General features: G+C 39.7%; 1 protein-coding gene across 3 annotated transcripts in view; it reads left to right on the forward strand.

Annotated features, from left to right (window-relative positions):
* nrg3b (neuregulin 3b) overlaps positions 1-18009 on the forward strand; it is a 147689-nt gene that overhangs the window by 84708 nt on the left and 44972 nt on the right. For all 3 annotated transcript variants that reach the window (XM_057358574.1, XM_057358572.1, XM_057358573.1), the window contains exon 2: positions 8170-8302. In XM_057358574.1, coding sequence (XP_057214557.1) covers positions 8170-8302 — 133 coding nt within the window. The remainder of the gene's footprint in view (positions 1-8169; positions 8303-18009) is intronic.

Raw genomic sequence — 18009 nt, forward strand, 5'->3', positions numbered from 1 at the left:
GCCCAAAGCAAAGGCTGGGAGTACAGAGTAGAGGAAGGTGCCCTAAGGGCCTGTCAGCCTGACCGTTGAAGGACAGGGCATGCTGTTACTGTGTGACAGATGTCTATGTGCACTGTCATCATGAGCCGTCAATAAGCAGAAGCACTTGTAGCCCGTCATCCCGTCGACAGTAAAGGCATGCCGTCGACTTTTATGCACGCGTTCCCCCGCTAACCTCCGGCAGGCAGCAGTGGGCGGGTGTGAGTGGTGACAGGAAAGGTGGGGCCCATCAAAGCAGGCATGTGGGTGAACCCGGAGGGTGTGTGTCATGACCTGTGTGGAGTAAAATCTGTAAGGGAGATAAATCCACTCATACAGTGATTAACAGTGTTGGGGTAACATGTCACATACTGTAACTAGACTACTTTTTGCAAGTAATGTATAAGGTATATGTTACACTTGATAAAAACAAAATATGCACTATAAATTTATAATAAAAAAATGTAAATGATAATAAAATAAATTGAAACCTGAATGACTTTTTTCAGAACATAAGATATTTTGAAGAATTTTGGTAGCCACACAACAGCCGTACCCATTGACTTGCATTGGTTTTGTGTCTGTACAATAGAATTTAATGTGTACCGCCAATGTTCGGTACTATTCTTTTGTCATGACTCCTCATGTCATGACTCTTTCTTCTGTCGACCACAAAACTATTGACTCAGTCAATAGGGGGACCAGTGATGTTTGGTTACCAGCATTCTTCAAAATCTCTTCTTTTGTGTTCGGCAGAAGAATGAAAGTCATACAGGTTTGGAATGACATGACGGTGTGTACATGATGAAATAAAATGTACGGCTAAACTATCCCTTTAAAATGCATCATTGAAGCAGTTGTAGTATCTGTTAGAATGGTGAGCTGCAAAGTTTTCTCTTTCATCTTTAGATTTGTTTGCAATCTCAGAATGCTGCTGGTAAATGAAAACAATTGTGTTGCGTGTCTGTGGAATCTAGCTGTATTCATCTCCAAGAACTAAATAAAAACCATACAGTTATTCAGACAATAATTTAGCTGTGGATCTCTAGAGCACGCAGGTGCACTCCCTGTAAACATCATAACATTGTCTTTATGTTTTCTGTTGATGGTGCACAACATTTAAAATCCATTGAGAGAACCATTTTGTAAAAAAGTAACATTCAGGTGCATGGTATGTTGAGTTATTTATAAATTATTTTAATTGAAATCTGGGCGAGCAAATGCCAACAACATTCAGAAGATCCAGGATCCAATGACTATTTGCTGAACAACTATATTTTTTATTGGTGAAGACCGGATACTGTTACTAACCTAATTTATTCTAATATATTGACATGCATTATTCAAATATACAACATACCACTAGCCACAGCCAGGGTATATCGGTGGTGTTCATATCTCGCACACTCTGAACTCTCATCGGTCAGACACGGACTCCCTGCCTCACAGCTCCACTCAGAAGAGAGCAGCAGGGCAGTGGGCAGTGGTGCATGATGGGAAAGCTAAGCCGTGGTTCCCAGAAGACCTCCCCGCTCTGTGTGTGTGCAGCGTTTGATGTGCAACGCAGTAAGCAACACAGAAGAGCTCTCCTCGTTCGGGTGTCCCTCCAGAGATTAGCTACCGCATAAGCACGCTAATGAGCGGGGTGATTATGGGGAAGGCTTTTAGAAAAACTTGCGCATGGCTGCCCCCATCATGACGTGTGTTTTTGCACATGGATGTGCACGGATCGCGACTATGTGGATTTGTTACAAGATTTGTTACACGTGGATTTGTTACAGATTTGTTTTTCTTTTCACCTGTTTGTTTTAGGGTTCTTGGGAGTGGAGGCTGAATGGAAACACTGGGGAATTTTAAATAAGGGGTGTAAGAATGCTAAGATGTCTAAATTGGTTGATTATTTTCACAGCTGAATTGCTGCACCGCCACTGTACATACATTACATAATGCATGGCATTGTAGTCATGTTGTGCTGACTGTGGGAACAACCGTTTGTGATTTGTTTTCATTTTCAAAGCTACTTAAATCTGCTTTTAATCTTATTAATTTTAAGTGCTATGTTGGAGAATGTTGAATATTTGTGCTTTGTATTCAGGCAACACACACACACACACACACACACACACACACACACACTGGTTTCCATTGATTTTATATCAGGCTTATGATATATTCGATCCCCTAACACCTAAACCTAATAATCACACAAACCTTACTGCACTCTTACATTTTCAATAAATATCATTCTGTATGATTTATAAGCTGTTTTACCTCATGGGGACCTGAAAGATGTCCCCACAAGGTCAAAATCTACTGGTATATATTACTATATTACCAGCACACATACACATGTGCTTATTTTCATTGAATTCTGTTGTTTTTATTTCTCAGCTATTATATTTTCTATCCTCCACCTTTAAAACCATCACACTAGCATATTTAGATTTTCATTAAGACAATATTTAGTATGTTTATGAGAACTGCTTTCCTCACCGGGGCCGTTGGCTGGGCCCAACAATCTAGGTGATTTGAGGTTTTACTATCCTTTTGGGGACATTTGGTGTACCTACCTATTTAAATGAGTACATACCACAGACTCCTGCTGTTATATAAACAGCTAATCATAATGAAAACAGACTAACACTGCCAATGGTTTTCAGAGCATTTTTTACATTTATTTTATTTATGAATCGTTTTTTCCAAACGAGGAAGTCGTCCCCAAAGTAAACCCCTCACGCACATGCACGTGAACACAATCATACCTTTTTCACGGTGTCAGTGAGAGTGGACACGTCTTGTTTTGTCCAATTTTTCCTGAATAACCCACGGGGATTTCTGATTCAATTTGGAATTGCTACAAGACTATTTCATGGAACTTATCAAGGGAGTCACTTGGGTAGATTGCCTTTCAAAAAAACACCTCATTTTAAAGCAACCAGGATGAATAGATGTTATGACAAACCATTTTGGGAATAACTAGAGGGGGGATTTATCACTAAGTAACCAGAAGCTGAGCAATTATCATGTCAGGCATGAGCTGGCCACCCCTGGAACCTTAACGTCTGATGTACGGAGAGCATTCTTGAGTCTCACAGCGCAGGTGCAGTGAATTCTCTAGCTTTTTGTGCGACTACTGATGATGGAAACAGCAAAAATAAACGTATTTCACACTACATTTACATAGTCATGGTTATTCATTTTCTGTACTACATCTCCTGGCGTGAGATCAGATTGTGTCGCCTCTATAAAACTTTCGTCTTTACACCAAAGCCCGTTGTGGCTAGAGGAAGCCATTTCTACCCTGTAGACTAAATTAGGCTGGATGGTGGGGGTCGTCGCCCACGTGCTCGCTTTCCGTCTCAATAATCTGTCAATAGCAAGCGAAGGAATAAAGCGTCTCAGCGCCGTCTTTGCGTGCAGTTACCACCTTTGATTTAATAAACTCATCAATGATCGCCCCTCAAATGACGCTGATTGCAAATAGCTCTGAATCCCACAGCATGGATAGAAACGTTCATTAACTCATTGAGCTCTTCCACCAACCTTTCGCAAGCGCCCCCAAATTGCGTACTGGAATTTTCTTTTTTTTCATATGATCCCATGCGATTACGGTAGCATGTTACGGTGCTCTTCGCCTGCGGACGGGCTCAATGTGGCAGGTTTACGATGGACTATATTGGAGCTGTAGCAGAGAGAGATCAGGTTCATAAGTAGCCCTGGGTCACACAGTAAACACTGCTGATTGCTGATCGACTGGCCGGTCTTAGCAGTATACCAGTCAGGTTTGAAACACCACTCTGGAGAAAAATGAGAATAATAATCTACCCAACAGAATCCTCAGTTTTAACAACAAAATGTGCAGATCAATGGCCATTTGATCAATGTCTGTGGGATGATTTATGCCAAGTCATAAAACCTCGGCTTCTAGTCACTTGACCGAGAGGTTATGAGAAACACACTCTGTTGCTATCTGAAGGCTAGGATAAGGAATTCTGCGCTGTTATTGTATTGTTTACTGCGATAGCGGTTGCTTTTGGCTACAGAGTGACTCGGCATAATGGAGTCATCCATCGCGGCTTTCTTGCGAACGATCGAAGCGTCTTTGTTCTCTTTTTCTCGTTTCAACAATTCTCCAATCCGTCATCGTCTTCCGCACCAGTGGCCAGAGATTTATCCATCAATATGTGAGAACAACAGATTGATTTGACCTTTCCTGTGTTACTGCAGGTGTCTGCTGCTATTTGGGTGGGCATGTTTTTTTTACCCATTTGCTTGCACACACACACGCCGGCAGCTGCAGACTACAGATGCAGCTTTCATGTGGGCAGTGGCATCTTTGCTGTGCTTATGAACGTATCTGCTTTATTTCATCTTGTGGCAGATGTCTGAGAGATTATGGGTTGTATGCGCGTGTAAGCGTGAACGCTTCCAATGCATTGTGTTTTCTACTTATGGACGTGGTAGGTGGCAACATGATTTTGTAAGCGTGTAGCAGCTTGCTGCAGGCCCTGCGTTTGTATTCAGAGAGACTGCTAACATCACAGCAGATCACATTCGTGTTGAAGTCAAGTAAGTTTGAAAGGGTCAGAGGAACCCGATTCATTGGTCTAGCTCTGTTCTGATCCGGATTAAACGGTGCTGGCTTTGTTTATCTGTCTACTATAAACAGCATTCTTCCCGTGATGTGCTGTTTTGTTCATGAATCATTGCTGCTGGTGGAGTGGATAAAAACAGGAAGGCGCTAATGTAGGCAATTTCGTTTGGACCAAGGATGCCGATACATTAAGTCGCGCCTTTGTTAAGCTTGTTATTTTTGTTCATAAATTGCACTAATTAATAGATTTTAAGCAGCCAATACATTGCAGTCCCATCGCGATAAAGACCCAATGGAATCCAAATTGGGGTGTTATGGCTTTTAGTCCATGTTTATTAGTTGTGAGGACATCTATATGTTAGTGTATTCCTAGACGTTTACAACTTTTAGTAGCGCTGAGTGGTATGAGGGTATATGCTGTTGTGACAGAATAAAGGGCTCAGCATAGTCCAGGCGAATTGCGCTTTCGTTCTGCGTTTTGGGGTAAAACGAAGCCCGAAAACGTTGAGAGACGGTATAGTGTTTTCAAACAATCCTGTTTTCTGGAGTTTCTGGAGGCGGGGTTTACATGACGTATGCAAATAAAATGACGCGTTATTTCCCACAGACCAGGCGGCGATACATAACACATCCACCTATTACATAATGGCCATGGACCAATGGTGGCTCGAAGGTGTTTATTGAACTTTCCCGGAGAGTTCTGTTTGGTTTGCTGCGGCGAACTAGTGAAACGAATTGTCGTTTGGACCAAATTTTGTTCGAAATCAGGTCACAGACGGTCGTTTTTCGATTTCGAATGTAGTATGCCGAGCCCTTAAATGTTATCCACAACAGATTTTTCTGTTTTGTCTCCACTGCAGAATGTCAAAAAGTGGGCGTGGTAAATTCATGTGCATGTTAGACTGATTGTGATGAAGAAACATGTAGATGTTTTCAATTCGATTCAATTTTATTTATATAGCGCTTTTCACAATGTGCATTGTTCCAAAGCAGCTTTACGGGAGCAAACAAGAAAAACACAGAAAGGTAAAACACAGTGCAGTGCATGGTGTATATAGACCAAGCAAGATCATTATAATAAATAATATCTAATAAATAAATGAATAAATAAATAAATGCAGTCTCCCGGTGAACAAGCCAACACTGCACTGCTGTAGTGATGGGAAGTACGAGTCATTTTTGCGATTCGGATGTTTGAATCTCGTTCAGCAAAATGAACAAATCTTTTTTCGAGTCATTTCGAATCAATTAATGTTGCATGTTAATAGCCAAATTACCCCATAACGTTTATTTATGCTAGTTTTGATCAGATATATAATAAGAAATAACTTATATTGTAGTTAGGGACAAGTTATGAGAAACAGTTATTTAATTATTTCCTGACAGCATTTCTGTAAAGTTATGTATTTATAATTCATTAACAATTTTGGGTCACTCAGGTATGCAATAAGGTTTACAGGTTGTTGTTTTTTACTAAAAAGTCTCATGCAGTTTGCAAAGTATATAATAATAGGCTATTGAAATCATTTAAATGTGCAATTATTTAATAAGAGATCACTTGTGTAATATATGCATTAGACATAAACACTGACTTTACTAGTGTTGCTTATGTTTATATTTTGCCAGCACAGTTCTTATGCAAAATAGTTAGTTATTAAGATAAATTAAAAACACATGCAGAAATCCACAAGAAACATTTATGAATATACTGACAGAAAAAAGAACAGAACGGTACGTTTTAGAGAAGATGTTTATCGCACATATCTTTTGATCATTTTATATTTCTTCCTATAATACAACATATAACACGTACATCATGCATTTGACTGATGATCCGGGAAGTGGTCACGTAACGTTAAAGACTCGGACTCGAAGACTCCGGTACAGGCTGCAGGTTTGCCTGCGGAGCTACCATTTGACAAAAGAACAAAAGGGCTCGGACCCGATGACTCGAGAGGAACTAATCATTTCTCTTTCCGGTATAAGGACTCGGACCCGATGACTCGAGAGACGAACTAATCATTTCTCTTTCCGGTATAAAAGAACGAAAGGACTCGGACCCGATGACTCGAGAGACGAACTTCATTACTGTTTCTGGTACAATGTTGCACATGCGCGGTCAACACAAAATGAACGAATCACTCGCTGAGACACTCGTTACTCCCGAGTCATTTTAAAGATTCGTTCAAAAAGAACGAATAGTTCATGAACGACCCATCACTAACCCAAACTCCATCCAATGATGAATAAATGGCGAAAAAAAAAACCTCGGGAGAAACCAGGCTCAGCCGGGAGGGCCAGATCTCCTCTGACGTGTCACAGCTGCACTCACTGACCCCGACCAAAGCCACTGAGCAACGTCCACGAAGAACAGGGAGAGCACACAAGCCGCGACCCAGGAAGCCCCACCCGCCGAAACCGCGCAGGTCCAACCCGGTCCCATTCCGCGATCAACAACAGACAACAGAGGAACAACCAGGGAAAAATAGTAATGGCATAATTAACTTTATTCCTCTGTTGTCCGACATCGACCACAAAACAAGACCAACCAGACCAGACCCACACAGTCCCAACAAATGAAACGCCCCGAACCACAACCAACAAGCCCCCCCACTCCCTACAAACACCCACCCAGCTACCTCCAATCAAAGTCACTGAGTGCAGCTATAACTTCAAACTGCTGTCATGTGGTGTAAGTTTAGCATTAAATACCAAGTATTGTAAATTTAGCATTAATGTGACAAGTAGTACGTCTTTGCTCTCGGTTGGGGATGGAATTATCTGAGCTGGGCCGGTCAGATGGTCGCCTTTTTCTTGGGTGGTGATGGAATTTTTCAGGAAATTGAAAAAACACTGTTCTTTTTAAATGATTAAATACTGTGTTGTCAAATTTGACAAGCACTTTTTGTTGGTTGGATATTTGCAAAAACCCAGTGACAAACATAGGGGTTGACGAATAATTATGATTTATGGCAAAAAATGTAAATCTGAATATATGGAGATAAGAGGTTTCCGAAGGATAGTATTGATATAAAACTACACAACTACACTTAAAAAAATGCTTGTTTGTGGTTGTGATATAACAAAAGAATTCTAGCTATTTAAAAAAGTGTGGTATATTCAGAGATAAATGTTGGCATAGGACAGAAACTGCTCATTAAGGTCCATTTAATCGAATCTTTACTGTATGTGCCCCATACATGTAATACATGTGTGCATGATTTGTGCAGAGACTGTTCTCATTATGTGAGGTTTACTGCCTGTATCATTACATTTCTGTGTTTTATATACAGTATATTGTACATTTTGTAGTCTTAACAGGGTCTCATTTGTAATCAATTGAGTCATTGTAAAGCCATCATGCATGAACGTGTGATTTAATTACCACCAATGAAGACAATATATAGAAACATCGCTGGAATGGACATTATGGGAATGGATGGATTATTACCATTTGATTCATTTGATTAATCTTGTGTAATATTGATTAATCTCTTTCTGTTTCTCTCTCTTCCCCCTCATGTTTCTCACTCCCTTCCTGTGTCTTTCACACGCAGTTGCCCCCACAACCACCACCGTACGTTCTGAATTCTTCAAGCCCTGCCAAGACAGTCAGGAGATGGCCTTCTGCCTGAATGAGGGAGAGTGCTTCATCATCGAAACTGTGGCAGGCGTGCATAGACATTGCAGGTGAGTCTGTGTGTGTGAATGTGTCAGGTGCTAAGCGAAAGTGTGTTTTTCCACAAAAAGCAGTTTCACATATTTTAGCATTTCTACAATGACAGAAACTCGGAGCTTTGTTTTGGTTTCTTTGCTACAACAGTTGTTAGTTTTTACACAGGAGGCTTTCCAGGTGCTGATATTGATTATAACAGCTTTCTCGCAAAAACAAACCTCAATTTTGCTTGGATGAACCATTTCGCTGTTTCAGATCAGTTGTAAAATTCAGATAGTCCCCAACCTGCATTCAATATTAAAGGGATAGTTCACCCCAAAAATTAACATTCTTTTACTCACACACGTGTCATTTCTAACTTGTATGACTTTCTTTATTCTACAGAACACAAATGAAGATATTTTGAACGATGTTGGTGTCCAAACAACATTAGCCCCCATTGACTTTCATTAAATGGAAACAAAATCACTGAGACATTTCTCAAAATGTGTTCTTTTTAGGGCTGTCAAATGATTAATCGCGATTAAACGCATCCAGAATAAACGTTTGTGTTTACATGTCTGTGTACTGTGCATATTCATTTTTTATTTATAAAAACATACAACGCACATGCATATATTTAAGAAAAATATAAAAATTAATAAATGATATATAAATCTATATATAACTTAAATGATTGGTAAATATAAATTAATACATATAAATATTTTCTAAATATGTGTATATGTGTGTGTGTATGGGTTTATAAATACAAAATGAATATGCACAGTACACAGACAAATATTACATTAACACAAACTTTTATCCTGGTTGCGATTAATCATAAGACAGCCCTAGTTCTGTTGTGTTCCATGCAAAGGTTTTGAGCAACATGATGGTGAATAAATGACAGAATTTGTATTTTTGGGTGAACTTTTTTAATATGGCAAATGATGTTGATGTCATAAAGTGATTTTACCATGAGGTGTTCTTAAGCACAACGTTTAGATTCAAGTGCCTAAAACCCTTGCAAAAAAATAACAAAGCACAGCCTTTAATGGTTTATTGCTTAATCCATAGGCATATGCAGGGAAAACAAAGAGAGTGTTGAATATCTGCACTGGATTGGCTGAGCGTATGCTGAAAGTCACTAAAACCCAGAGCTTTAAACATTAAAGGCGAGGTAACCGATTTCCGAATTACGCTTTAGACAACTGAGTCGGGCCGAGTACCAAAACAACCTTGTAGCCAATCAGCAGTAATTTTGCACAGGGCACAGGACGGACATTAGCAGAGCCGAGTGCTGACGAAAGCGAAAGATGGGGGTAGGGGTGTGTTTTTTTGGTGATTTGAACATCAACAATGGCTAAGAGAAATCAGACACCCCGCCTTTAAGATGATGAGAGATGATGGAGAGTGTCTTGCCGAACGCAGGCTATTTTAGACACCTCGCCGTGTTCAGTGTCCGTATGAAAAGCCAACATTTCAGGGGTATAATTAGAATCCAGATCTGCCATGCTTGGAGAGTCTAAATACCTTAACCTAAAGAATTTGATGTATGCAACTCATTTCAGACACGAGGACTCTGCTTGGAAGCAATAATTGCCGGTTTCTTAGCTCTGAGATGGTGCTGATTCAGGACAGGGTGGTGCAGCAGATAAAAGAATCTGTCATGAATTAACATACAGTCTGAACCGTAAAAAGGCCCAAAGCTTCTTGGGATTTGTCTGCCATTCCTCAGGGTAAGAGTTGTAAATCTGAGTGTGTTTTGCACGGGCTGTGATGGAGAACCTGCAGATGGATAAAGAGATGTTTTTTTTCTAGCAGAGGTTTTGTTTACTTCTCCCCAAGCCCTCTTTTATTCCGACGGACCTGCCCACTCGTCCTCATCGCTCAGATGTAATAATGTTTTTTAAGTGTTTTTCAAAAAAACGTCGGTACCTCAGGCAAAGGGGGCTTAACACGGGCTAATGTTCAGAACAGCTCAGCAGCCAGTAAATGCAATCAGGAGAGATATTAGCCATATTATTACAGTTATTTCTCTTGTTCGTTTTCTCTTTTTATTTCTCCTTTTAACATTTGGCCCTTTATCAATCCCGCTAATGGGATTGTTGTTCCCGATCATTGCCATGGTAACACATCTTTCCTGTTTATTGGATGCACAAACGGTATAGAACCGTGTCCAAATGCAGCAGTAATATAACCTACTTCTAATTTAATGTTCACAGCGCCTCCAATATCAACCGGTTTGCTCGATAGGGAATTGTTTTCCATCACCTTTATTGCCTTTATTAAGAGAGAATGGAGGCAATTTGAAAGCTCGGTTCCTCGTAATATAATGTGACTGTATTCATAATGTGTACATTGATGTACTGTTATTTCTGTTAATTAAAAGTTGCACTTGAAGGCATGCTATGTTTTTCTGACACATTTTGTGCCTGAAGAAAAACACAGAGCCGAGAGGTGTTGGGATTTATAAACACAATGTGTTTCACGCTAAGAAAGGTCTGACAGGAGGGATTGTCGGACGCACTTCGCCGAAGACAAACGATAAAGACATAGATATATAATGCTGGGGTTTGGATCTTGGAAGGCCTGAAAGGGGTATTAAGGGATGTGACTTGACAAAATGAATCATATTAATGATGACGTTATCCTCTCGTAAAACTTTTTTCGTCAACCTCTCTCTCTTCTGGTGAACCGCTCCACAATTATATTGTCAGGGGGCTGTCAGATGTGAGCAGAGAGTGTTAATCCAGTCTCCTCTCCCTCTGTGTGGCCTAAGGGAGGTGCTCACACCCTCTCAAATTCCCAGAAAGTGTATATCATCTCATGGAAGAGTATTTATGCCAGTGGGTGGAGAAAGAAAGACCTGTGCAGAATTCTGAACGTTTACTGATATGAGCAACAGCAATTTGATCAAAGTAATACTAATTAGGGCATGCATAAATACACTAATCTACTATCATGAATACAAACATCCCACACAAGCAACCTTGACATAGCACTCACAGTTCTCAAAATGGCAGCTGTGGGTTTTCCTTTACTCATTTTTGAAGCATTATTTTAGTTTATACTCCACATTAAGTGGAATTGTGTGTGACATTGATACCATTGTTATGGATTTATTCTTTGTTTTTAGATTGGAGTCTTTTCCTGTTGAAGCAAGTTGCTTGGGTAGAAAACATATTTTTGTCAGGGTACAGCGCATATTTAATTTGACAGTAAAAATAGCTGTGAGGAATAGATGTACTGCTCAATAAGTTATACTGTATCGTCTTAACGTCCTATGTCCCATTTAATGTTCATAAGCAATGCTTTGCAAAGCGTTTTCCCCTCCAGAATTTTCATTTTCAGTGTCAAGCTAAACGCTCAACACAGTGCAGGGCATTACACAGACTGTAAGTCTAGCATTCACAGCCTTGTTTTCATTAGTGTTAAATTAAATATGCCGTCTGCCCTGACTGGGGTACATAGCCGCCCAGAGCTGATGCCAAGATGGCCGCCGAGTGAAATGATTTTCCTTAAAGGGACTTCACTGAAACATTGCATAATGCAAAGTGACAACGAAGTTTATGGGTATGGCGTAAAATGTGGATTTGTCTACAGTAGATAATGGAACAGATCACACGTAACAAATTCTGTTGGCTGGCGAACAGCGTGTCAGGTGGCAGAATATCTGGAGGCTAAATCCAAACGCAGACAGCACGCCTGCTGTCCTGTACTCCCCGTTTGGCTGCTCAGCTGCTATAAGGAACGAACATCTGTGGACGTTTCATTCTGGGTGATTAAGTGGATTAGTTGCATAGTGGACCGGCCGTTCAGGGCTGTCTAATGTAAGCATGCATGTTTAAGCACAGACACATGTCTCTGCCTTTTTGGATAAACGGGCTTTTGCGTGTCAAGAATTACGCATTGCGGATTTAAGTGATTTGATATCGCTCAGAGGGGCGAATTCACTAAACTGTCAAACCACTTTTGTGCAAGGCATTTTGGCATTAGTCTTATTAACCACCAGGAATTAGTTTAACCAGGAGTTAAATACGCAGAAATTGCGCTGTATTTTAAGTGTTTTAATTAAGCCTATGTCATTATTTTAAGCACAGACACAACTGTGAAAATTAAGGTAATTACAGATTGCACCTTATTCACAAAATTCTCACTTCTTGCTGTTTGTCTGCCGCAGTAAAAGGTATATACCCAAAAATACAAATTCTGTCATCATTTACTCATCCTCTTGTAGAACACAAAAGAAGATATTTTGGCACCTATTTACCTCTATTGTATGGACACAAAACCAATGCAAGTCAATGGGTGGCAGATACCAACATTCTTCGAAATATCTTCTTTTGTGTTCTGCGGGAAGAAATAAAGTCATACAGGTTTAAAATGAAAAGAGCATGAGTTATTTTTGGGTGAACTATCACATTAACGTTGCTCTATAAGCAATAATAGAAAGGAAGCCGTAATCACTACTTCGTTTTGTAAAGAAATTGATTTTGTTATTGATGATGGCAGTTATTATTTATCAAATAATGACATCGTATTGGCTTTTTATTGTCAAATCTGACCTCAGTTTGAGACTGTTTTAAGATAATTTATGAAAATCATTTTAGGCCTTTTCTTCTGCAGAAATATCCGAGAACAAAATGCTCCCTTTGATTTCTGATTAATGTCATTAATGTCCAGGGAAAACTATTTCGATTTGGGATTGCCATAGCCTGTTGAGTCTTTCATACCCTGCCATTGCACTTCGAACTGACCCGTAAGATTATGAATTGGATGATGCAAATTGCATTTAACACAGCTTTAGATTTTGTGGCCGTGTTTGTGCTGTTACCTGATTAGCATAATTCCTAGTGAACCGGCTACACAAACAGATATCCATTTACATTTATGCATTTGGAGGATGCTTTATCCAAAGCAACTTAAAGGGGTGCCAAGACAGTGCAAAAACAATACACACACATACACAAACAATACACACATACATACTGTACATACAATGTAAGAAACTAATAATAAGAAAAGCTATGCTGCAGTAGCAGAAATATAGACTATGAGAAAATATAAATATAGACTATCTATATGATATCTATATATGCAAATGTACAGTATTAACTTATGTGCAAAAAACTATAGTGCAGTAACAGTAACAGATGGCACGAATGCGTGTTTTTCTGTGTCTTTGGTGTGTTATAAGTTGCCCATGCATGTATTAGACACGTAAAATTGCAAAAATGAAAGTGTTGGAACAAAAGATGCATTCTATCTAAAAGCGAATGCTCACCCAGACCTGCCTGAAACGCCTCGTGTGACCACACCCCCACAAATCTACATCAGTTCATGGTATGATTTGACTAAGACCGCCCAAATGTATACGCAAGTAAGGTGACGTACCTGTCAGTACAATTGCTTTGGAACCAAATATGGTAAGAGGCGTCACATTTCCGTCACACGCTTGCAGTATTCGACCAATCACTAAGCACTGGTTAACTGGCCAATCATAGCACACCTCGCTTTTCAGAGCAATGAGCTTTGTAAAAAATCTGCGCCTTTCAGAGAGGCGGGGCAAAGAGTAGATACAAACATGCACGGTATGTGGAAAATACAGCGTTTTTGAACCTTAAATCGTGTATACACTAGGGGTGACCCCGAATCGTCAACGATTCGATGCTTCGATCGGAGGAGCCTGATTCGACTACCAATCTCACAGTCGAATCTTCGCAGAGGTGTTATGCAATGGGGATCATGTCATTTTGGTTATATGGGCAGTGGCGTAGCAGACGGGCATGCACTGCGCTATTTATGATGTAAAGAAATGGGACATTTTTAGGGTTGGGTACCGAAACCCCCGGCGCATATGAGCACGAGGTCTGACTATGACCCAGTGCAGCATCGCGTCTATCCGCATCTTCTGTGCTGTGAGACCGGTAAAAAGAAGCAGCACGTTCCTCACACAACCGTAGATGACTCGCAAATGAATGTGTACACCCTTTCCAAACATTTGTCACTTATTGAATGTTTGGGCATTTAAATATGAATTAACACCTTCTCTTTAAATGCACCTAGTCCGTTACTTAGACTGAACTTTGCGCTGCATGATAAATAAAAGTAAAATAACCAAAATCACCATAAATAGCAAGCACGGCGCAGACTTTTGGAACTGAAAGCAAGCATGTGTGTCAGGGGGACGGAGACAGAGTGCGCAGGAAAAAAGGCGAAAGGGACTTTTTGATTGTTTAAATGCTAAGATGCTTTATTTCATTCCTCCTTTACATGTGGTAAATAAAGTCACTTTATTTGTAGTTCATTGGTAATAAACGTGATGTATTCCCGTTTGTAAAAAATGATTCCTTATTATCCAGTAGTTTTAAAAATAGTTTTGAGGCGAGATATGGACTAGTATTGTATGGCACAGCATTGTTACGTAATGTTTCAGGAAAATTAATTTTAGTATTTGTGGCTTGTGTTTTCAAAATGATGTTCTCCTGGATTTCAGACATTTTGCCTAAACACATTTATTTTGCACATTGTGACTTGATTCTGGCGTATTTCGTTTATTTATTATAAAGGTATATTCTGTTCTAAACAAATTCTGTAAATTAATGTTTGATTGTCTTTTGGGCCATCAATGTTGCGCTTAAACACCTGGACGCGCACACACACACACACACACACACACGCACGCACACACGCACACACACACACACATACACACACGTCTGATTCGACTATCAGTCGACTATAGGCAAGACGTGACAATTCTGATTAGACTATGTAAATTCTTAGTCGGGGACACCCCTAGTATACACATTGCATTACATCTAAAACAAACGAAAATATTCATTTTAGCCGTGTAATATAACCCCTTTAATTTGGAGTATGCATTTTAACAGTCCATGCATTCCCTGGGAATCTCACCTATGACCCTGTGCCATGCTCTACTAGCAAATCCTCCCCAAAATGCCAGACTCAGCAGCTGTAAGATGCCTAGACAAATACAGAGAGACTGACAAAGAGAAAGAGAGGCAGCACTATTAAGACAGACCGAGAAGAGGTTTGTGAAATGCCACTCACATAAAGAAGCCTCATCTTATTGTGTTTTACTGTTAAGGTTAAAGCATACTTTAAATATCTCTTCCTTTTATTGGCATTTTTATTTATTTGTTGTCTGTTTTAATGTTGCCGTAGTTGTTCTCGTATAGTGGCCATCACGGCAGATGGAGTGCTCTCTGAATTGAATTTGATTTGAATGGAGAGGATTGAGGAAGCGACTGATAGGAAGAGACATCAGGGGAGCAAGGAGATCAGGCTTTTCTCCCCCGAGTGAGATGTCAAAGAGGAAGCTTGACGTAATTAATCATACTAAGTGCACTAACAATGAGAGTAAAGACAAATAAACATTCAGTAATCACATCAGATGGGCATTGTCGAGCGGGCCTTTAAGAGCCCTAGGTGAGGGAGGTCAGCTTTTATGCTTAGATCTCTGCACAGCAGCCTCTCAAGATCAATCAAGGACACTTCCATCACCTCTACAAGTATTTTACAGTGTGTAATAAAGCAGAATTCAGTGTAGTGCTTTATCCGCGGGTGGACCGTAAAGCAGACACTGTTTGGTGAGGTAAAGTCGGATTCTCTGTGCAGAAATGGTTGAACTGGGAGTTTTAGCCCTGGATATCAAAATATTATATGTACCACGTAGAACTCAGTAGACAAATGCTATATAGCATTTTTATTATATTATAGTGTTTTATTGTTTTAATTAAATTAGGTACAACTTTTTTGAGAGATGTATGACGGTTGTGCTGGATGGCATGCTGGATAAAGGACTTCTGTGTTTCAGTCAGTTTGTCTTGCGGCTGGGAGTAGTAAAATGTATTTTGTTTTAGTACTTTGTCAACATGTGTGTCTGAAACTTTTATATATATTCTCATATTTATCTACTACATATAAAAGTAGTTTAGAAATGCATTACCATTTGTCAAGGGTATAGTGTCAAAAACAAACAATTAGTGTCAGGTACAAAGACTGCTGTTTTTACAACCTACATAAAATATTAATTTTGTTACCTGAACATTGTTTTTTGTTCCATAAATCTTTAATATTTCTACACAGACTCTCACAGCTTCTTCTGTCTGGAGGGTGGTGGACATGTCGGATAGTGATGTCACCCCTAGAGCTATACAAATGCTGGTGGTACGAAACTTCCTGCTCTGCCTTGCTTAATTAAATTAAATAATTATTAAAGAATTAAAACATCTGTACCTGTAGCTTAGTTTTGTGTAAAGGTTGCGCAAAGGTTGAGAAAAACACACATACTGAAAAAAATTTGTTTCTTGAATGCACTACAAGTTGTTTTGAATAAAATGTCTGCCAAGTGCATAAAATGTACAATATTTTTATGATTTAACTATAATGTATAGACCACTTCGCAAGATGTAAACTCTGGGCAAACAGTGTGTTTGAATGCACTTTCTGAAATATGTTGTTTTTGGTACCTTGGACTGTCTTCGACACAGTTTCTTTTCAGTCAATCAAGGACATTATAGAACACATGAAACCATGTTACTCTCCACTTGACGTTCTCAACCCCCCCCCCCAAATTTCTTAAAACAAACTTTTGACTCAGTGGGCTCTTGTGTGGTGTCCTTTGTAAATAAAAGTTTAAGTACGGGAACCATCCCTGACATTCTTAAAGAAGCTACTGTGACACCTCTCCTTAAAAAACCCTCTGTCGATACCAGTGATTTGAATAATTTTAGACCTATTTCAATGCTGCCATTCATCTCTAAAGTTTTAGAGAAAATTGTTCTTATGCAACTTAAGTCGTTTCTTAATTCAAATCAGATTTTTGAAATGTTTCAGTCTGGTTTCAAGCCCCTGCACAGTACTGAGTCTGCTCTGCTACGAGTTTTTAATAGGGATGCACCGAATGTTCAGCCATGCGAAAATGTGTGAAATGGACGAAAAATTTTTACCGAACATGACTCGTGATACGATCAAGCAGCAACCAGCGCAGAGAGAGAGAGAGAGAGACGCGTGCGCTTTATTACTGCCGCAAACATTTTGGCAGTGCTTGTGTGTGCGTGCGTGCGTGCGCGTGCGTGTGTGTGCGTGTGCGTGCGCGTGCGTGTGTGTGTGGAGCATTTTAAAGTGTCAGAGAAAGACACAGCACGGGACTTGCCACACGGAAGTAAATTTACAAATGAAAGCGTCTTTACTGGTCGGTAACTTTACTTCAGACGGAAGCGGGCTGTCTGACAGTAGCCCCGCCGCTCGCGACATCCTTTGACATCATACAGTGGTCGTGTGCTCACAGTTCCCTGTACTAAACAACTTGTCAAAGTATGTTCTGTGCACCTTCTTAGAGAAGTCATCTTTTGTGGGCGGAGTTTGGAGGAGAGACGTGAACTGAAATGGTTGTCAGTCAGCATCAGTCAGAATTGCTTGCATTGGATGTTTTTTTTTTCTCAAATCATTTTGCAATGTAGCCTATAATAATCCAACAGTTTTAGTTTATTCGTGTTTTTAGCTTATAGGCCTAATGTGGAATGACAGTTTTTAATGAAGTGTTTTGTTGTAGGGGTACAGAGAAACTTACATTACATTCTTTTAGCAGTCAGTTATAGGCCTAATTAATATAGGCTATTCATGAAGGGAGAGGGCTCAATTTTTTGTTTGAATTTACTTTGTTTTGCTCAATTTTATATTAAGTTGTATTGTATTTTATTGAAAAGCA

Source organism: Triplophysa rosa, linkage group LG18 (assembly GCF_024868665.1).
Source record: "Triplophysa rosa linkage group LG18, Trosa_1v2, whole genome shotgun sequence".
NCBI lineage: Eukaryota > Metazoa > Chordata > Actinopteri > Cypriniformes > Nemacheilidae > Triplophysa > Triplophysa rosa.